Source organism: Stenella coeruleoalba, assembly GCF_951394435.1.
Source record: "Stenella coeruleoalba genome assembly, chromosome: 13".
NCBI classification, from domain to species: domain Eukaryota; kingdom Metazoa; phylum Chordata; class Mammalia; order Artiodactyla; family Delphinidae; genus Stenella; species Stenella coeruleoalba.
The window spans coordinates 29,011,881-29,035,010 of record NC_137159.1 but is presented as its reverse complement, the minus strand read 5'-3'; the positions used below and the strand labels follow the sequence as shown (position 1 = coordinate 29,035,010).

The window sequence follows — 23,130 nt, the reverse complement described above, 5'->3', positions numbered from 1 at the left end:
TGCATGCACCCTGATGTTCACTGCAGTACTATCTGCAATAGCCAGGATATGGAAGCAACCTAAATGTCCATTAACAGAGGAATGGATAAAGAAGATGTGGTACATATATACAGTGAAATATTACTCAGCCATAAAAAGGAACAAAATAGTGCCATTTGCAGAGACGTGGATGGACCTAGAGTGAAGTAGGTCAGGAAGAGAAAAACAAATATTGTATACTATTGCCTACATGTGGATCCAGAAAAATGGTACAGATGAACTTATGTGCAAAGCAAAAATGGAGTCACAGATATAGAAAACAAACTTATGGTTACCAAGGGGGTTGGGAGGTGGGATGAACTGGGAGATTGTGACTGACATATATCCACTACTGTGTATGAAATAGATAACTAATGAGAACCTATTGTATAGCACAGGGAACTCTACTCAGTGCTCTGTGATGACCTAAATGGGAAGGAAATCTAAAAAAGAGTGGATATATGTATACGTATAACCGATTCATTTTGCTGCAAAGCAGAAACTAACAAAACACTGTAAACCAACTATATCCAAACAAAAATTAATTAAAAAGAATCAAGAATGAAGAAAAAATAAAAAAAACTTTTGACACACAAAAATAAGAGAATTTGCTACCAGTAAAGCCACACAGACAAAAAATACTAAAGGGAATTCCCTAGGACATAAATAATACCAAGAGGGAAGTAAGATACTACAAAAAGAAATTTAAAATGAGGTTAGTGCATAGACTGTAAAAATAGTAATAATAAGGTTTTAAAAGTTTTGAAATAAATGTAAAATTAACATACATGACAACAGTACCACAAAAGGCAAGGAAGGTAATGGAGTAGTAGTATTACAACATTCTTGCACTATTCAGGCACTGGCAAAATTACTTATTTGTAGTACATTTAAAGAATTATTTATTTATTTATTTTTAAGATTTTTTTTTTTTAAAGTGTGCCATTTTTAAAGTCTTTACTGAATTTGTTACAATATTGCTTCTGTTTTATGTTTTGGTTTTTTGGCTGCCATCCATGTGGGAATCTTAGCTCCCTGACCAGGGATTGAACCTGCACCCCCTGCACTGGAAGGCGAAGTCTTAACCGCTGGACCGCCAGGGATGTTCCCAAACAATTTTTTAAATGCATGTTGTGATCTCTTGAGAAACAACTAAAAATAGTAAACTTATGTGAAAAGCTAATATAGGAGTACAACAGAATACTAAGAATTGATTAAATCAAAAGAAGACAAAGAAGAAAATGAAGAAACAAAAAACAGGGGACAAATAGAAGCCAAAAAGTAAGGTAGTAAATTTAAACAGAAATGCTACAGTAATCATATTAGAAGTATGCTGAATAAACAGTACAATTTAAAGAAAAACTGTCAAAGTAATTTTTTAAAATACATAGCAATACATACATAATATGCCTCTTGAAAGAGATGCACCTTTAAGTAATGACACAGAGATGGAAAAAGATACACTATGTAAAAATTAAAAGAAAGTTTGTGTACCTTAGCAAACATCAGAAAAAGATTATAAGGTATGAAAATATCCGCAGAGATAAAAGGGTTAATCCAACGAAAAGATATAATAAATCTAAATTTATATGTACTTACAAGCTTCAAAAATATTAAAGAAAAATAACAGAACTAAAAACAAGATTAATCCAAATAAACCAGAAGAATATAGAATATTCAAATGTCACAATGAAAAAACTTAACCTAATTGTCATATATAAAATAATGCAGCACCTAACAACTGCAGAATATACATGTGTTTCAAGTGCTCATATAAGTAATGGGTCATAGCATAAATCTCTATGAATTTGATAGTATTAAAATTTAATAATGATTTTGGTCACTGGCCATACTGGAATTAAGCTAGAAATGGATTTTTGAAAAAAGACACCAAAAAAAGAAATCCCCTCCCGACAGCAACAACAACAAAAATTGAAAATCAAGCATATAATCTATTGGCCAAGAAATAAATCACAATGTAAACTAAAAAATACTGTGAGCTAAACTAGGATAAAAATATAATGTATCAAAATTTGAGGAATGCAAGTAAAGATATGTTTATAAGATTTACAGCCATAAACATATATAGGTTTTAAAAGGCTGTACATTGGTCATCTAAGAACCCATCTCAAAAAGCTAAGAAAAAATAGGAAATTGTATTTTAAAATATATCAATAGGAAATAATAAAAATAAGAACAAATATAAATGAAATGGAAAAATATACAATAGAGAAAACTGACAAAACCACAAGTTGGCTTTTGAAAGCATAAATCAAGTTATAAACAACTTGATGGCTGGCATAAATAATATCAAGAGGATTTAAGGCATCAATAGTATCAGTAATGTTGAAAAACAGGACATCACTATAAATACTGACACTAAAAGGAGAATATTATTAACAAATAAACACCAATAAAATTAACAAGGTAGATGAAATGAATAAATAACACAACTTACCAAAATTGACACAAGAAGAAAATCTGAATAGCCTTAACGTGTAAAATACATTGATACTGTAATTAAAAATTTTACACCTAATCAAACTTTCCTTGAAAGCAAAGGCCCAGGTGGCTTCCCTGAATCTTCCAACAGTAAAGAAACAAATAATATCTATCTTACACAAATACTTCCAGATAATAAAACATTTCCTAACTTGTTCTGTGAGGCAGAATAACTCTAATACCAAAGTCTGATAAAGACATTACAGGGAAGAAGCACAGGGCAATCTCTCACATGAATATAGAAACAAAATTCTAAACAAGATATTAGCAAATGAAACCTAGTTTCAGATAAAAATGTATCACAATCAGTTTATTCCAGGATTGCAAGAGTCATTCATTGTAATTCATCTTATAACAGAATAAGGGGAAAAAAATCACATACTTTTTTTCAATAAATGTAAGAAAAGAAAGTGAAGAATTCAATAACAACTGATGATAACAACTATTCATAATCTTCGAGTATCAGGAAATGTATTAATCTGATAAGTGTTCCTACCAAAAATCAAGCAACCAACAGCTGCAGAAATATAGAAAATATCATACTAAGGGTGAAATATTTAAAGACATTGTAAATGGAATGGCTTTCTTGCTTTCCATTTTGGATTGTTCACTGTGAGTGTATAGAAACAAAACCGGTTTTTGTATGTTTATCACGTACCCTAAAACTTTGCTGATTTTGTTGTGAATTCTTTGGTTTTTCTATATAGAGAACCATGTCATCTGCTGATAGAGATACTTTACCTTCTTTCTTTACAATGTGGATGGCTTTTATTTATTTATTTTCCCATCTAGTTGATCTGGCTAGAACTTCCAGTTTAATGTTGAACAGCAAGAGTGAAAGCAGGGATTCTTGACTTGATCCTGCTCTTAGGAAGAAAGCTTTTAGTCATTCACCATTGAGTATGATGCTAGCTGTGGAATTTTCATAAATGCTCTTTATCATATTGAGGATGTTCCCCTCTATTCCTAGTTTTCTGATTTTTTTTTTTCCACAAAAAGGTGTTGTATTTTGTCGAATCACTTTTCTGCAAGAATTGAGATGATCATGTGGTATTTTTGCTTCATTCTATTAGTGTAGTGTATTACACTACAATGATTGACCCTCTTACACTGAACCACTATTGCATTCCTAGGTAAGATCCCAGTTGGTAAAGGTGCATGAAACTTTCAATATTCTGTTGGATTCACTCTGCTAGTATTTTGTTGCCCTGATCTCAGGAGGACATAAGGCCAGAATTACCTAACAGCTACATGTTGGATTTTAGTATCAGCACAGGGATAGGCCTTGGGTTCTGCAGAAGGAACAGGGATATAAACTAGGCTCCTGCTTAGTCACCTCAGATTGCTACAACAAAGTACCATAGACTGGGTGGCTTGTAAACATCAGAAATTGATTTCTCACAGCTCTGGAGACTGGAAGTCCAAGATCAGGATGCCAGTATGATTGGGTTCTGGTGAGAACCCTTTGCCAAGCTGCAGACTGCCAATTTCATTGTATCCTCAAATGGTGAGCAGAGAGCAAGCTAGCTCTCTGGTCTCTTCTTACAAGGGCACTAATCCATTATTCATGAGGGCTCCACCCTCATTCCTAATTACCTCCCAAAGGACCATCTAGAAATACCATCACATTGGAATTTAGATTTCAACATATGTATTTTACGGGGACACAAATATTCAGTCCATGGCATGTGCATATTTTTGAGACCTCAAAAAGGCTATACTTTCAGTGAAATGGAATCAGATTAAAGTGACATGGAAGCTTCGTTTTACCTGTGCACTTGGCATTGGGAAAAAAATAGTCTCCCATGAGAAATCAAACTCCAAGTGTTGATGTGCTGTTAGAATTTACAAATTTACAAATTTACAAATTTACAAAATTACAAATTTACAAAATGTAGTACAGGAAGTCCTAGGCTAAAATATGAACAAAAAAACTGGTCCTAGATCAGTGAAACCTCTGAGAAAACCAGGAAAAACAATTGTAAAAGAGCTCAACATGGACACTTTTATAATCTAAGAAACATAAATGAGTTCCCAAGGAAAAACAATTCATGTTAAAGATAAGCTCACAGTCAAAATTAAAAACTGCATAAAGAACTGATTTTTCATGACGTAGAGTCTAAAGATCCAAAAGAATAAAAAGCAATAGGCAGAGACCTGAGATAAAAGAACTTTTTGGAAGTTAAAATAAAATACCTATGTTTAAGGTGATAAACAAGATAAAAGAAATTCAAATCATTACAAAATAACAGAACGCTATGGAACAGACAGATATGAAAAAGAACAAAATAGGACTACTAGAAAAATACTGTCACTGAAATTTAAAACAGATTATACAAACAATAGACTGGACTATAAGACAAAAGATAAAGATACTTTTAAGATAAAAATCTTAAAAGTAACAAGAAAGAAAAGACAAACTGCCTACAAAGGAACAGTAAATAAGACTGACAGCAGCAAGAGGCTGGAAGACAGTGAAATAATATCTTCAATAGGCAGAAGGAAAATAAGGTTTAATTCATAATTCTAAGTCTAGCTAGAGATGAACAGAGGTGAAATAATAACATTTTCAGATAAGAGAGGTTCATATATCACTTAAATCTGAGAATACTGCTCTAGGTAATAACCAGAAGCTCACTGAGAATATGGTAACGTAGTGCAAGTCATAGATATATACTAAGTATAGAAAAGACCTTAGTTAGCAGCATTCGATTCAAACCACTTCACAAATGACTACTACAGCACTGCCCTTAAGAGGGTGTGCAGAACTTACACAAATGCCTCCAGAGAAGTGAAGGTCACTAAATCACAGAGACATCAAATAAAACTTTTGCCATGTTTTTTCAGCTAAGTCTTACCTTCTGGAGCTAAGACAGCCCTTTAGCTAACTGAAGGTCACAATTATATGCCTCAAGCCCCTAAGTTATCTTTTCTCTAGGCTAAGTAAACAAACATCTTTTTCAAATATCCCTATAGGATTTAGTTTCTAGTCCTTTCTATACCACAGCATTTTCTTTTAGAAGACTCCAGCTGGTCAGCATCTTTTTTAGACTACAAAATAATTGATCCAGAAATGCTCTGATTAGCATCAGAGAGGATTTTGTTCTAGATCAGTAGTTCTTAAACTTTAGCATACATCAGGATTCCCTGGAGGACTTATTAAAATACCCATTGCTAGGGCAAAAGCCAAGTTTCTGATTCCATATGTCTGGGATGGGGCCTGAGATCATTCATTTTTAACAAAATGCTGACACTGCTGTTCCAGGTACCACATTTTGGAAACTGTTAGATAATATTCTTCTATAACAATATCTTAGAACGGTTTAGCTTTTTGGTAGGTCATCTTGCTTACTAAACCTGAATTTGTAGTCAACTTAAATTCTCGAGCCTTTTTTTACAGGCACAATTGATTTGAATAACCAACTAAACATTCCCATTCCTTGTTTTCTATCTCTATTGAGAAAATCAACAAAATGCATGTTACACATGGTAGACCAATAATGACATTCATATATGAAGGAGAGTATATTATTTTCTTATATTTTAGCTTTAGTTCATCAAGCTAAGAGGAGTTCCAGACCTCCATCATCTCTAATTTATAAGCAAGCCAGTTTTTTAAGATCTCTTGGTGTCCTTTACCCGACATTAAGAGAACTCAAAGGCTCTGGACTGAGCATTCTACAAATTATTTTTAATTCCATAACAGAATTGCTAATGATGTCAAAAGACAATGAATCAACCATATAATGCTTTCCAAAAACCCTTGAAAAATAAATGTTTCCTTTACAACTATATGAATAGTTTAACTAATTATGAGTCGTCCAAAAAACCAGTTTTATAAATGCTTACGCAAAACTGAAAAAAAAATTACTTTCAAATTTGAGCGCTTGACCCCAGTTAGGTAATGTGACATGAAGACAAAGAACCCTACCAATTCCACATAATATTGACAGAGGCCCTCTAGGCAGCGATATTAATATACTCGGAAAACAACCTTTCAAGACCAGATGCACTCAGTGTCAATTTGTTAAACTTTAGAAATTAATGACCTTCACATAGCTTTGCTTAGTTATTTTTTGTGCCAACATCTTGGGCACCAAAGTTCAATTCAAGTCAGTCTGACAGACTTAAGATAAATCCCAAGATAAATCCAAAATCTTCAAGTCTATAAAAATTTACCAGCTCATTGAAATGGCCCGCTCTGCTCATACTTACCTCAATTCAAGATGCTTTGGTTAGCAGAGGATCAATAGTCAGACAATTTATTAGATTACAATCTAAACTTTTTTTAACATCTTTATTGGAGTATAATCGCTTTACAATGGTGTGTTAGTTTCTGCTTTATAACGAAGTGAATCAGTTATACATATACTACAATCTAACTTTTATGACAGTCCTTTTTTCCTGGCCTAATTTAAGACTCCATGTCCACAGTCTTGGCTGAATTAGCCTGATAATAAACACTCCCCTCTCACTCACTTGGTAAAAATGTTTTTGTAAAGGATATGAACATGCTGTGTTTTTATATACTTTTCTTTTATGAAACATAATCAATGGCTGTAGCAACCCTGAAAGGTTCTTAAAACTCAGGTATTCATTCATATTTTGAAGTGAGGAAAGATAATGAACCTTAAGGCTCTACAATTCAGCTAAATTAAAGAAACAAATTTCCTGTCTGCAGCTTTTGCCCCAATCTTCCAAACTCAGCTACGGAGTTCTGAAAACTTACAAGTCAAAGAGCAAACAAAAAGGAAAAAGATGCTGAGCCTGGGGTCCTCCAAAGAATACACTGATCAAAAGCCAAATCATTGTAGCTGTGGCAAGAGAAAGCAGTGGGGGAAAGTAGCAAAGTCTTCTCAGGGTACAAAAAACAAAAACTATGTGTGAAAAGGATCCTGAAAACTCTTCAAAATGTACTGACACTGTAGTTTGAAAAGTATGGAGACATTTCCATGTGTTTTTTGACTGTAATCAATCATAGACAGCTTCTACAACTCACCCTCTCTAAGTGTCCAAAGTATGACAAACAAATGTAGATCACAGCTTCTAGAATTAACCATGCCAGTATAAAATCTAATTGAATAAAACTATTGCAGAACACTGCTTCACTCCACTAATGAGAAGGAATAGGTAGCACAAAGTGAAATTTCTGACCTTATGACAAGTAGCCTTAAAGCAAGGTCAGCCTTCTGACCTTAAAGCAAGTAGGAGATTGGAACCATAAAAAAATAACAATAGTATACACGGTATATATGAAACAGTGCCAAATAGCAGTAATAGTTTTTACTCTATATCTTCTGTTAGTAAAGTACAGAGAAAAAGCAATTTCTAGGAGATTTTGGAGTCTTAGCATCTTCAGGATTCTAGCAGTAAACACAAAAACTTCAACCAATACTGATTTGTCAGACAGCTTATACTAGGTTATGCTGCAATAACAAATAACTCCCAAATCTTTGTGGCTGACAACTACAAAGATTTATTTTTTACTCATGTTACATGTCAGCTGGGGATCAGGCTGAAGAAGCAGCCCCTTTCTGGGACATGCTAACTTCATAGCAAAGGGAAGACAGCCATGGCAGAACAAGGTAATGCTTCTAACAGTTCTGCTTGGAGGTGACATCCATCCCTTCTGTTCACATTACATTGGACACAGGCAGTCATATGCAGTTATTCATATGAATTCTGAAGTTGCAAGGGACACTTGCCTTGAAAGTAGCAAACATTCCTTACTTGGGCCCTGGTTTTACGTTCTTGGGGTAGCTTCCTAATTCACTGTTTTCTGAGGCTGCTGGCTCTGCCCTCTAGGAGGTCATTCATTTTCCTTGATCCTCATTAGATCCACAGATAAGGTATTGAAGACTATGCTTCACTACTACTACCTTGGTGGTTGAGCAGTGAGCAGCTTTCTCAAGCTACTTCCCATTCACAGAAGGTAGGAGGCACACAAGTCATGAACAATCACAACCTCTTTTAGTAGAACCTACTAGCTCATTTGGCAGTACAACACTCTCAAAATCTTATTTAATTGCAGTCATCTTGTTAGGCCAATAGCCAGACTCACAAATCTTTTAAGGATATATATACCTCTTACTCTAGACTTAATTACAAGTTCCTTGAGGTCAGCAAGTTTCTATGGGATAACCACACACCCAGTGCTTTTTTTCCCTTCTGAGCCATTTCAATCAAATGGAGCAATTTACTGGGTACCTACTTTAATTGAATCTAAGTTTTTTTTAAAAAATATGCTGCTTCTAGCCCTCATGTGGTCTTTGATAGATGGCTGAAATATAATAGGCTTCTGTCCATTCAAATAATTTTTCAATTATATAATTACCAGTTGAAAATGAGAAAGTTATGTATTTTGACCCTTCAATTCTTGAAATTTCTAGACTCTCCCCATTCCCTTTACACTCTGATTATAAACAGGCCAATTCTTTCCTGAGCTCATCTCTATTTTGTAATCAGATGAAGCCAATAGCAACCAAAGAATATTCGTCAGAATTTTGTTTCCCAAACTCTTGTTGCTCAATATTGAGATAGGCTAGAACCCGGGACCATTTGCTGCAGTGCTGAATGCTTGCACCTGGACAAACCTCTCCTTGAGCAACAAAATACAAAGAAACTATATGGGACTAAAAATAACTGCATGCATGCGCAGTTGGGGCAAATTCTGGACAAAAGATACAAAGAGACCAAAAACCCAACTGCCACTTCTGAAGAGCCAGGAGCAAAAACAGGGTGTTGGGAACAAAAGCAGGGTACTGTACATGTCCCCTGCACACACCACCACCTAAGGGGTGGGCAAAACACCTAAGCCATCCCTCCAGCCTGACCCCTGGGCACACCCCTACCCTCACCCCATATAAGGACCAAGCTGCTTCCCCCTCTGAGCAAGCAAGCAAGGGAACCTGTCGCTTGTTCTCACTTCCCGCTGCTGCAGCAGGGGCCCCAATAAAGCCTTGCCTGAATTTCTTGTCTGGCTTCTAGTCAATTTCTATTGATGGGGGAAGGCCAAGAACCCTGGTCAGTATCAATATTACATACTCATCTGGTACATTATCTGATTTCCGGCTATCTCAAGGGACAACTTCACCAGAAGTTTTATCCTGAGAATCACCTTTTGCCTAGTCCCAAAGTCAATGTCATTTATTTTAGGTATTTTTGTATGTGTGTTTATTACAGCAGTATCTCATTCAGTTATCAATTTCTGTATCAGTCACCTTATACTCAGTTATGATACAATAACAAAATAACCACTAAATCTCAGTGTCTTACAACCAAGGTTCAATCCTCCCTCAATATTGTTGGCCGAGGATCAACTGCTCTGCTTCATGACATTTTTATTCTAGAACAAAGTTGGAAATGAAGCAGATACTCTTTAGGACATTCTATGCACATAGCAGAGGGAAAAGAGTGATGAAGAACCACAAAATGGCTCTTAAAACTTCTTCTGAAAAGTAACGTAAGGTATTTATTTCACTAGCCAAAGCAAGTCACATGGCCAAGCCTGACACAGGGAAGGGAACTAATAACTGAAAATAATACAATCTACTAAAACAATGTAACACAACAGACTGAATGTAAAAGGATGTATAAGAATTCAGCTGTCTTCTCTTAAGCCAGAAAGTAAAGGGATTTGCAAAAATGTAAAATAGTGCTACTCAAGAGTAAATTTTTGCTTAGAAAATAGTAATTTTTCATTAAAGTGTTATTTATGTTAACACATTGGATTTATTATTGCTCTTTTAAAATAAAATACCACAAAAGATGTCTAAGACAATTTATAATATGGCATATATCGGTACATACAACAAAAATAAGCAAAAGTTCTTTGGGTTCCCTGATAATTTTTAGGAGTATAAATAGTTCCTGAAACCAGAAAGTTTTGAGAACTGCTGCTCTAAAGGACAAACAATAGTAGTGATCCAAGGATTTGGTAGGATTAAAGTACGTTATATACCTTTTTTATCTAATTTTGAGGTTGTCTGCCTTAAGTTCTATTTTATATAATGCCTTGCAGGACATCTGGTTTCGTCCAAAATGACCATAAGACATTTGGTCCACGCCAAAAGGTCCTTGAAATATGATCCTATCCAAAACACCCATAAGCATGCCAAATGATTTTGAATAGGACAAAATATCAAGGACCTTTTGGCATGCACCTAATGTTGTATGAACATTTGGAAAAGGACAAAATGTCTGCTAACCATATAATGTTAATATGCTTTCTTTGTCTTAGCACCAGCCTCGACTATTTCTCACATTTATTTTATATTGTTCTATTTTATGTTATTGGTAGTATCTCTCGTAAACAACACAAAGCCAAATTTTTGTATAAAGTAAATCTGGCAACCTCTATGTTGAAAGGAAATTTTACTATTTTCATATTTAGTGTGATCTTTAATGCATTTTGGACTTATTACTATTACCTTATTTCACACTTTCTCTTTTTTTAAATTTAGTAATGAAGTTTAATTTTTTTAATATTTTAATTTTACTGCAGTATAGTTGATTTACAATGTTGTGTTAGTTTCCTAGGTACAGCAATGTGATTCAGTAATACATATACATGTATTCATTCCTTTTTTTAAAAATCAGTACATCATTCCTTTTTATGGTTGAGTAATATACCATGGTATGGATGGATCACATTTTTTTTTTTAACATGTTATTGGAGTATAATTGCTTTACAATGGTGTGTTAATTTCTGCTTTGTAACAAAGTGTATCAGCTACATATACATATATCTCCATATCTCCTCCCTCTTGCGTCTCCCTCCCATCCTCCCTATCCCACCCCTCTAGGTGGTCACAAAGCACCGAGCTGAACTCCCTGTGCTATGTGGCTGCTTCCCACTAGCTAGCTATTTTACACTTGGTAGTGTATTTATGTCCATGCCACTCTCACTTCGTCCCAGCTTACCCTTCCCCCTCCTCATGTCCTCAAGTCCATTCTCTACGTCTGTGTCTTTATTCCTGTCCTGCCCCTAGGCTCTTCAGAATCATTTTTTTTTTTTTAGATTCCATATATATGTGTTAGCATATGGCATTTGTTTTTCTCTTTCTGACTTACTTCAATCTGTATGACAGACTCTAGGTCCATCTACTTCACTACTATATTCATTCTTTATTAGATTCTTTCTATATTAGATTCTTTCTTATATATATTCTTTCTTATATTTCTGTTATCACAGAATATTGGGTAGAGTTCCCTGTGCTATACAGTAGGTCCTTGTTGGTTATCTTTCTTATATATAGTAGTATGTGTGTATTCAACCCAAGTGCCTGATTTATCCTCCTGCCGATGTTTCTTGTTTGGTAACCATTTGTTTGTTTTTTTTTTTTGATATCTACAAGTCGGCTTCTGTTTTGTAAATAAGTTCATTTGTATCATTTCTTTTAAATAGATTCCACATATGAGTGAAATCATTATTTGTCTTTGTCTGACTTACTTCACATAGAATGATAATTGCTAGGTCCATCCATGTTGCTGCAAATGGCATTATTTCATTCTTTTTCACAGCTGAGTAATATTCCATTGTATATATGTACCACATCTTTATCCAGTCATGTATTGATGGAAACTTAGGTTGCTTCCATGTCTAGGCTACTGTAAACAGTGTTACAATGAACACTGGGGTGCGTGTATTCTCCTGGATTATGGTTTTCTCCAGATATATGCCCAGGAGTGGGATTGCTGGATCATATGGTAGTTCTATTTTGCTTTTTAAGGAACCTCCATACTGTTCTCCATAGTAATTGTACCAATTTACATTCCCACCAACAGTGTAGGAGGGTTCCCTTTTCTCCACACCCTCTCCAGCGTTTATTGTTTGTAGACTTTTTGATGATGGCCATTCTGACTGGTGTGAGGTGATACCTCATTGTAGTTTTGATTTGCATTTCTCTGATAATTAGTGATGTTGAGCATCTTTTCATGTGCTTTTTGGCCATCTATATGTCATCTTTAGAGAACTGTCTGTAGATCTTCCACCCATTTTTTGATTGGGTTGCTTGCTTTTTTGATATTGAGCTGCATGAGCTGTTTGTGTATTTTGGAGATTAATCCCTTGTCAGTCGCATCATTTGCAAATATTTTCACCCATTCTGTGGGCTGTCTTTTCATTTTGTTGATGGTTTTCCTTTGCTTTGCAGAAGCTTTTATGTTTAATTAGGTCCCATTTGTTTACTTTTGTTTTTATTTTCATTACTCTTGGAAGTGGATCATAAAAGATATTGCCATGATTTATGTCAAAGAGTGTTCTGCCTATGTTTTACTCCAAGAGTTTTATATTGTCCAGCCTTACATTTAGGTTTTTGACCCATTTCTAGTTTATTTTTGGGTATGGTGTTAGGGACTGTTCTCATTTCATTTTTTACATGAAAGCTGTCCAGTTGTCCCGGCACCACATACTGAAGAGACAGTCTTTACTTCATTTTATATTCTTGCCTCCCTTGTCATAGATTAATTGACCAAAGGGGTGTGAGTTTATTTCTGAGCTTTCTTTCCTATCCATTGATCTATACTTCTGTTTTTGTGCCAGTACCATACTGTTTTGATTACTGTATCTTCGTAGTAGAGTCTGAAGTCAGGAAGCCTGATTCCTCCAGCTCCGTTTTTCTTTCTCAAGATTACTTTCACTATTCAGGGTCTTTTGTGATTCCATATAAATGTTAAAATTTTTTTGCTCTAGTTCTGTGAAAAATGCCCTTGGTACTTTGATAGGGACTGCACTGAATCTGTAGATGGCCTTGGCTAGTACATTCATTTTCACAATATTGATTCTTCCAATCCAAGAACATGGTATATCCTTCCATCTGTTTGTGTCATATCTGATTACTTTCATCAGTGTATAATAGTTTTCTGAGTACAGGTCTTTTGCCTCTTTAGGTAGTTTATTCCTAGGTATTTTATTCTTTTTGATGTGATGATATATGGGATTGTTTCCTTACTCTGTCTTTATGATCTTTCATTGTTATTGTATAGGAATGCAAGAGATTTCTGTGTATTAATTTCTTTTTTATTTTTTTTTGCGGTACGCGGGCCTCTCACTGTTGTGGCCTCTCCTGTTGCAGAGCACAGGCTCCGGACACGCAGGCTCAGCGGCCATGGCTCACGGGCCTAGCTGCACTGCGGCATGTGGGATCTTCCCAGAACAGGGCATGAACCCGTGTCCCCTGCATCGGTAGGCGGACTCTCAACCACTGAGCCACCAGGGAAGCCCGGCAGGCGGATTCTTAACCACTACGCCACCACGGAAGCTGATCTTGTACATTTTTATTGGTAATATTTTAATTTAATATGTAAAAGCATCTTATATGCTCTTAATATTACATGCTCTTAATATATAAGAGTATTTTGTTTTTTAGGAAATTAGCCCTGTCTGTCCCTACCGGACTTCTGACTGATTATGGTAATTTTGACAGAGAAGTACTGAGTTTTCATAATCAAATTTAACAGACACTTCTTTATGGCCCCTGAGTTTTGTTCCATGCTGAGAAAATCTCCACTCCATTTCTTCTAGTACTGTTATGACTTTTAAAAACATATATTTAAATCTATGGTGTAAGGGCAGTGAAAGGAATCAATTTTTCCCCATCCTAACTTGGTTGTTACAACATTTATTCCATAGTCCATCCTTATTCCCAGTGATCTGAGACATCTCGATCATATATTAAATTCCTGAATAGTATTGGATCTATTTCTGGATTATCTACTCTATTTCCAGGAACTATATATTCATATCCTTGCAAGTGCCTAATGTTTGAATGACTCTAACCTTCCAGATTAGGTACGAAAATGGTGTTCTCCCTAATTTTCTTTCTTAGAATTCTACTGATCATTCCTTTTCTCACATTCCTTCTTCCAAATAAATTTTACCTAATTATAAGTTCCAATGCAATTCCCACTAGAATTTTTATTGAACTGTACTGGATTACTGGATAACAGACATTATTACAAACATCTCACCACATATAAAAAGATTATTTTATGATACTCAGAGTTTTATAAATTCCCTATTATTCACATATTTCATGTTTATTACTAAATGTTCCAATCATTTTGTTGCCATTTACTAATGCAATCCTTTCACTCTTACATTTTGTAGGTTTTGGTTTATTCACAGGAAAACTACAAATTAATGTGTTATTAATTTATGTAATTTTTTGTTTCTAATCAATTATTCCTTAGGTAAGTCTCATGGTAGTCCAGATACTGGACCATATAATCAACAAGTAGTAATAATTTTACCTCTTCTTTTCCCAATATTTAAATTAGTTGCTATTACATAATTGCTTTAGCTAGCACCTCCAGAGAAAAAAAGCATTTAATAATAGTGTTTGTCTTGTATTAAACACACACATTTATTTTAAGGTATTATTTATCCATCCATGGAAATATATAAAATCTAAGGGTTTTATATAGAAATGAATATTCAATTACATCAAGTGTTTTCAGGTATCCAAAAATTTAATCTTTTTTTTCAATATAGCCTGAAAATTATACTGAACTAACCCTGCATCCTAGAATGACTCTTATTCGGCCATGGCCTATGTTGCTTTAATACAGCACTGTATTGCATTTGCAAAATTTTTAAAGATTATCTTCATCAATATTGTGTGAGGTGGACTTGCAGATTCTTTTTGCTTTTCAACATCATGTTTTTGTATCAATATTACGTTGTCTCATAAATGTAATTATTAATTATGCCTTCCATCTCCATTATCAAGGACAGTTTAAACAGCATTAATATTATCTGTTCCTTGATAGTTAAGGACAATTCACCCACAAAGCCATCTAGAAGGCATTTTAATTAAGAGGTATAAGCTATTCTTTAGAACAGCTTTATTCTTACCATCATGGGTTTCTTTTTTCTGTTTAAATATTCTATCTCCTTTTAAATTTGCTTAAAATTTCCCAGAAAATCATCTATTTCCAACTAAAATTTCAAATCTGTAGACAGATTTGTGCAAAGTTGCAGCATTCAATGTTCTCCCAATTCTTACTTTTATAATTTTGTATATTTTGTGCTTTCTTCATTTCCTCAACTTTAGACTAATGACTTTTACATTATCAACGAAAAAGCTATTAAATCTATCAATTCAATTGATATTTAATTAATTAATGGTTTTGTCATTATTAATTAGTTCCTGTTGCTTTCCTTTTGTTTCTGATTTTTTAAAAAAATATTCATTGGTGGCGCAGTGGTTGAGAGTCTGCCTGCCAATGCAGGGGACACGGGTTCGAGCCCTGGTCTGGGAAGAGATCCCAAATGCCACGGAGCAGCTGGGCCCGTGAGCCACAATTACTGAGCCTGCGCGTCTGGAGCCTATTCTCCGCAACAAGAGAGGCCGCGATAGTGAGAGGCCCTCGCACCATGATGAGGAATGGCCCCCACTAGAGAAAGCCCTTGCACAGAAACGAGGACCCAACACAGCCATAAATAAATTAATTAAATTAAAAAAATATTCATTTTGAACTCCTGTTAGATTAAAACTGGAAACAGTCAGGTTATGAATTTTCCTTGAAGAATGCTTCTAATTGTAGCTCATCGGCTATGAGATATTTTGTTTTTATTATCACTAGTTTTAAAATATTCTGAAGTTATATTTTTGATTTCTTTTACAATCATAGAATTGTTTAATAGAAAATTTTCTAATTGTCCATGTTATTATTACACAGATAATTTGATTGACTTTGCAATTTAAACACAAGTCAGTGTGACTCCATAGAAGGAGCTCTCAACTTATTATTTTCTATTGTCTCCTTTAACAGCATTTCTTTTGTTTTCAATCTTTTGTTTTATGGTCTGTATTTTATTTTGTTTTATTTTTAATACTTTTTTTAAAATTTTTGGCTGCGTGGGGTCTTCATTGCTGCACATAGGCTTTCTCAAGTTGTGGCGAGCAGGGGCTACTCTTTGTTGCGGTGCGAGAGCTTCTCATTGCAGAGGTTTCTCTTGTTGTGGAGCACAGGCTCTAGGCACACGGGCTTTAGTAGTTGCAGCACATGGGCTCAGTAGTTACGGTGCATGGGCTCTAGAGTGCAGGCTCAGTAGTTGTGGCACATGGGCTTAGTTGCTCCGAGGCATGTGGGATCTTCCCAGACCAGGGCTCGAACTCCATGTCCCCTGCATTGGCAGGCAGATTCTTAACCACTGTGCCACCAGGGAAGCCCTGGTCTGTATTTTATTAATTCTCTTATTCCCCTTATTCCCTTTAATCATTAATTTAAATAGTACAAAAAATTGTCAGTTTTAGTTCCATTAGTGATGACTTTAACGTTTAAAATATATATTTAATGCACTCAAAAATGTGAATAACTATAAGATGCATTGTTATTTTAAAATGACCGTGAAAGAAAATATGGTGCCAATTATAACTGTTAACTCACTATTGATTAGGAGATATATTCCAATTCCAGATATGTTAAAATGTAAAAAAAAAAAAAATATTCTTTACAACTGATGACATACACTAGTATGCTGAAGTCACATTTTTCCATTTATATACTTCAAAAATAAACTCCCCTAGGAATGATGAAGTAATTAGCATGTTAATATGACCTTTGTTTTCAACCCCATGCCCTAAAAAATCTCCATTTTGCTGGCTCTTTCTGAACTTTTAATCCCTGTTAACTAGCATCACATTTTTTCTAAATTATATATCTTCTATTTAAGAATTCAAACATTTCATTCCTGTTTTCCAAGTCTGTTTGATTCTGTGTTTAACATGTTCACCACCAGTCTTTCTATATGATAATTTTACCATTTATGGATTTCTTCTTTTGATTTACCTTCCAAGTAAATTTTTAGAAAGGGTTCATAAAGGCTGTAATTGCTTACTTTTTAAATTGTCATTTTTTTTCCTTCAACATTCTATAGACATTATTACAGTGTCATTTGGGGTATGAGAAAAAAATATGAGGCCAACTTTAAAAAGGTGGCTTTGTTTTTTTTTTGCGGTACGCGGGCCTCTCATTGCTGTGGCCTCTCCTGTTGCGGAGCACAGGCTCCGGACACACAGGCTCAGCGGCCATGGCTCACGGGCCCAGCCGCTCCGTGGTAATGTGCGATCCTCCCAGACCGGGGCACGAACCCGTGTACCCTGCATCGGCAGGCAGACTCTCAACCACTGCGCCACCAGGGAAGCCCTGTTTTTTTACTATAGTAACATTTAAGGAATTTTTTTAATCTTAAACGTTACCCGGAGAAGTCTAAGTCTTTATTACTTTTTCCTGGTATTTAGTAAACTCTTTCAACCTGTAGGTTGAGGTCCTTTATTTCAGGGATGATTTTTTTCCCTTCTGTATCAATAAATTTCCACTAATAGTTTTTAATCTTTCTCACTGTATTTTGTGTGATTTTTCTCAAGCATTTCCTTTAAGTCATTAAGTCCATCTGCTGCATCACTGACTCTACATCTTCCTGTATCTAATGTGGTTTTAATTATTTTTATAGTTTTACCCATCCCCCTCTGCCTGCTCTCTTTTAATCTAACTTTGGTGTCCTTTTATCTGTATCTTAATCTCTTAAATCTCTTCTTTGATCTCTTATCATAGAGTCTATGGTCACTTTTATCCCCTTGAGAATGTTGAAAATTATTTTTTCTTTAAGTGTTCTTTAGTTTCTTGAGGTAGTTCTTTCAAAATATATTCCTCATTTGCCTTTTATGTTCCATGTATTTTATTTATTTTTGGTAGCACTCATCTACAGGTTCTAAGCTGTGCCTGTCATTTAGCTAAGAAAAGGAGCAATTTGATTCTATCTGCTATTTATTATGATTAGCGTGGTTGGATTCTTCTGCTTCTCAGTCATTTTTTAAGACATACTTTATACTCTGAGCTGGAAAGCTAGAAATTGATTGGCTATAATGTCTGTGTTCACTCCTTTATATGCCCTGCAAAGAGGCGAGAGGTTCGTAGAAAAGAGTGAATCTAGTAGAGATGACCTAATCTCAAATATTTTATCTCCAAATACTTTATCAAATTGGATAACTCTCTTGTCCTGAATTGATTACATGTGGGTAGTTCAGATTTTAGCCATTATCTATTTCAGAGCTAGCAGCACAAGTGGAAGGATTTTTCTACAAAAGGAAGTTAGGTTGAGAAAAACATAGTACAGCATGACCCTCTAACAGCTTCACCCCCTGTCATCTCATATTCTGAAGTATGAAAATCAGCCCCAATTTGGTATTTGCCACTTGTATCCGTAATGCTTCTATCTCTAAGTTAATATCTAGAAAACAGTCTTTGCAATAAATAGAATGGAGCTAAGGTTACTCCTATAGTTTCATCTATAGCTGAAGCTTACATCTCTATTTTTGCTTCTTTATGTCCATTTCAGAGTGTTTCAGGTAGGGCAATCAGCTCAATCAGCCATCTTTCCTAGAAATCTCAAATTTCAATTTTCACATAAAAGTTGACGAAGCCAGATTTAAGGATATCAAATAATAGGTCTTTGTAATTAGTGGTAATTATATTTGAATTTTATGCTGATTTAGAGCGTTTTAATACAATTTCACTAATTTCATACCTTTAAGAGCAGAAGCAAACAACAAGAAAAAGTTATTTTTAGTTTTTGTTTGGTTCCAATGACACTGTCATCATTCTAAGAACTTTTCTAAAAATCATCATGGAGTCACATATCCTGATGTCATTACATTTGATGCTTAGAAATATTCTGGTACTTTCTGTCAAATGAGCACCCAATTGTTTTCAGTGGACTATTCCTGCCCTTACCCCAAATGGAAAAGGCAGATAAAAAAAATGAAGATATTGGAAGATAACTGAAACATTTTTTAAGTTAAAGATTGTTTTAGATGATTAAACAAGTCTGATTAAAAGCAAACAGGCCACATTAGGAGAAATGAATAAAGCATCGAGGACAAGTAATGATACAATACAAGCATAAAGTGGTCTAGTTCTTTTAATACACGTTTCAGAACTTAGGTAATGACAGGAGGTTATACAATAGTGCTAATCATTCTCCCAGTGTTCCTGAAACTTGTCTTTTAGAACAGTTTTCATGGCCATTGCTTTTATCATCTTCAGTGGTAGCAATTACTCACTGTCTGTGGGTTTTTTTTTCCTTTTTAGTTTTTAATTCAGACATTAGAGCAGAGATTCCCAACTGGGAATGATTTTGCTCTCCAGGGACATTTGGCAATGTCTGGAAACATTTTTGGATATCACAATATTGGCAGGGGGACTACTGGCATCTAATGGGTAGAGGCCAGGGATACTGTAAAACATCCCACAGTGCACAGCCCCCTTAGCAAAGAATTACCCAGCCCAAAATGTCAATAGTGCCGTGGTTTAGAGCCAAGACTGAAGAATAAGATGGGAGATCGCTTAAGCATGGTTCCTTGCAATCTATAGGCATTTAACAAATATTTCATGGATGAAGAAATAACTAAACTGAATAACACTCTTTGGGATAATAATTACAAAATGACACGATTCACAAAGTGTCTCTAAATATACTGTTTTGGAGAAAACTGTAATAGCTTTCCAAGAAGACTATAATGAAGGACAAAATTTATTTAGAAGTATGTTATGATATGATTGCTTTAAAAACCACACACACACACGCACACACACTCCCCTGAGATCAGGTTAAATTTCTTCATCTTCTTACCTGTAGAGTTTTATAAGAAACCAAAAATAAACTGTTGATGTAGTCAACATCTTCTGCTCATCTATATAGTTGGTCTTTGCTTCCAAGTGTATGGATGGAAGAGATGTTTCTCCCTACAAGTCTTGAATACTCTTTATGATAAAGTCTGAGAAAAAAAGATGTAAATGGAAAATAGAACCTATAGAAACTCCTTAGTCTTGAAAAGTTACACCAGAGGGAAGTTTAACTTTGTAACTCACTTAGATATCATCTCACTAGCAACCAACGTCCACTGAACGAAATGAAAAATCTTAATTAAAGGGAAAATTTTAAAAGCAAGAAGAAATCTTGAATTTCTCTTTTGGTAAAACTGTTCAAAGAAACTGAGCTGCCAATAATGCCAATCCTGCCAATGAGCACTATAATACATTGTGCACTTAAGAGAACAAACTTTAGAGCCAGAGATTTGAGACTGATTTGGGGGCCAACCAATTCACGGCTATGGGAACAAGGTACTAATTTACCATAAGTGTCCTAAGTTCCTCCACTGTAAAAGAGGGATACTAAAATCTGTCTTGTCAGGTGTCGTGTACTATTATAATCATAAATCATAGTAGAGACCAAAAGATCAAATAGTTCAGCCTGCCTGATTTAACTTCCTAGAGCATTAAGAAGACCACAATACCATTTTTCAGTTATTGAGTACTCTTACCTAGTACAGAAACTCTCACTTTGTACATACTTTTCCAGAATTATTATCATGGCTTCAAATAAGTTTCACCAACAATTTCATAATAAATTAAAAAAAATTATTTTGAGGACTAGCTTAGTCCTTTAACTTTTACTGCACATTACCTCTACCAATACTGGACATGGAATTAAGGAGTTGCTCTTTTCTGATGTGGCTGTAAGAACAGAAGCAGGATCAGGTTGTGCTCTTACCTAGATCTTTAGTGAGGGCAAAGAATTAAACCCCAAGTAAATCTCTTTATTTACTGATATCAGCTTATCTTAGTGATGAATTACTTTTAAACGGCATCTTTAGGATTACTGGATTACAAATGCATCCTGTGCAGTTAAATCAGCAATACTCAAATCATTACACTATATTCTTCCTTGGAAAAGAGATTTCGTCTTTATTACCAGGCAGCACAGCATATCACTGAGCACGTATCAGGTGTTCAATAAATATTCGTTGAGCTAAATTTCAAATTCTAGGAGCTCATGTTATTCTAAAGTTATGCACATAATAATAAAATAGACTAAACAATGCAAAGGAAAGGTAATTGAATTAGAACTGCATTATTAGTAATTTATCTAAGGCATTAGACTATGAAGATACATTAAAACTTGATTGGAAAAACACCAGAGGGAAGAATATGATAATTCTGAAATTTGGGTCTGTAGTTATCAATATTGAGAAAGATATGTTCTTATAGACCAGTATATATACTTTTTCCTTACTCTTTTAGAAATCACCTTCAACTCACATTTAATGCATTCTCTTCTCATTAACACTTCAAATCCAAGTTGTTTTTTTTTAATTTAAGTATAGTTGATTTACAATACTGTGTCAGTTTCAGGTGTATGGCAAAGTGATCAAGTTATGTATAATTTTTAAGAATATTTTCCATTATAGGTTATTACAAGATATTGAATATAATTCCCTGTGCTATACAGTAAATCCTTGTTGCTTATCTACTTTACATATAGTAGTTTGTATCTGTTAATCCCATATTCTTGATTTATCTCCCCCGCCTCCCTTTCCCGTCTAGGAACCATAAGTTTGTTTTCTATGCCTGTGAGTATGTTTCTGTCTTGTATATAGATTCATTTGTATTATTTTTTGGATTCCACATATAGGTGATATCATATAATATTTGTCTTTCTCTGTCTGACTTACTTCACTTAGTATGATGGCCTCTAGGTCCATCCATGTTGCTGCAAATGGCATCATTTCATTCTTCTTTATGGTTGAGTAATGTTCCACTGTGTGTGTGTGTGTGTGTGTGTGTGTGTGTGTGTGTGTGTGTATGCATGTGCAGTTTTTAAGGAACCTACATACTGTTTTCCATAGCGGCTGCACAAATTTACATTCCTACCAACAGTGTAGGATGGTTCCTTTTTCTCCACACTCTCTCCAGCATTTATTATTTGTAGACTTTTTGATGACAGCCATTTTGACTGGTGTGAGGTGATACCTCATTGCAGTCTTGATTTGCATTTTTCTAATGATTAGCAATATTGAGCATCTTTTCATGTGCCTGTTGGCCATCTGTATGTCTTCTTTGGAAAAAGATCACAGTTTAGAGTTTTGCTACATGGATATCTGAAGCAAGTATACAAACACAGAGTCAAAGGACCAGAATTTTCATTTAAAATGTTTTCTAAAGCCTAATTTTATTTAACTTCCACAATGTTGTCTAGAGAAGCATTGGGTTTTAAGAAACACTAGGTTAATTCTGTAAAAGGTTGGTGATGCTTTTACTCAGGAACTAGAGGAGCAAAATCCTACCTCTTCCACTTACCAGCTGTGTGACCTTGGGCAATTTAATTAAGTTCTCTACGCTTTAGTTTCCTCATCCATTAAATGAGTAAAATGCTACCAATCTCACAGGGTTCTAAAACAATTAATATTTGTAAAGTAACTTAGAACAGTTGGTGTATACTGTAGGTGTACATGTTTTTGTTAAATAAATAAAATCTGTTTGGGGAGAAACAACCTCAAAAGGCTTATTTCCCAGATAGAGCAATGTAAAGACTATTGTAAAATCTATAAATCAAAACATTTCCACTTAACTCTTTCTGTTTTTGCATTTGGCCTCATTTAAGATATTTCTTTTTCTAAAATAAAAATGAGAGCCTTGAGTGCTATTCTGATCTGGAATCCTATTCCATCTCTTGTAAGTGAAAAAAGATACCTGGAATCATAATGACAAAGGTTAGTAATTCTTGCTATATAACCTACCACCAACAATATATAAAATATAGAT

General features: G+C 34.8%; 1 protein-coding gene across 9 annotated transcripts in view; it reads right to left on the bottom strand.

The window, feature by feature from the left end:
• EXOC6B (exocyst complex component 6B) overlaps positions 1-23,130 on the bottom strand; it is a 717,212-nt gene that overhangs the window by 225,847 nt on the left and 468,235 nt on the right. The window contains exon 19 of one of the 9 annotated variants that reach the window (XM_079940504.1): positions 20,067-20,303. The exons of the other annotated variants lie outside the window; for them this stretch is intronic. Within the exon in view, the coding sequence (XP_079796630.1) occupies positions 20,292-20,303 (12 nt within the window). The 3' untranslated portion in view covers positions 20,067-20,291. Of the gene's footprint in view, positions 1-20,066; positions 20,304-23,130 lie in introns of those variants that run through there. 9 annotated transcript variants of the gene reach the window in all.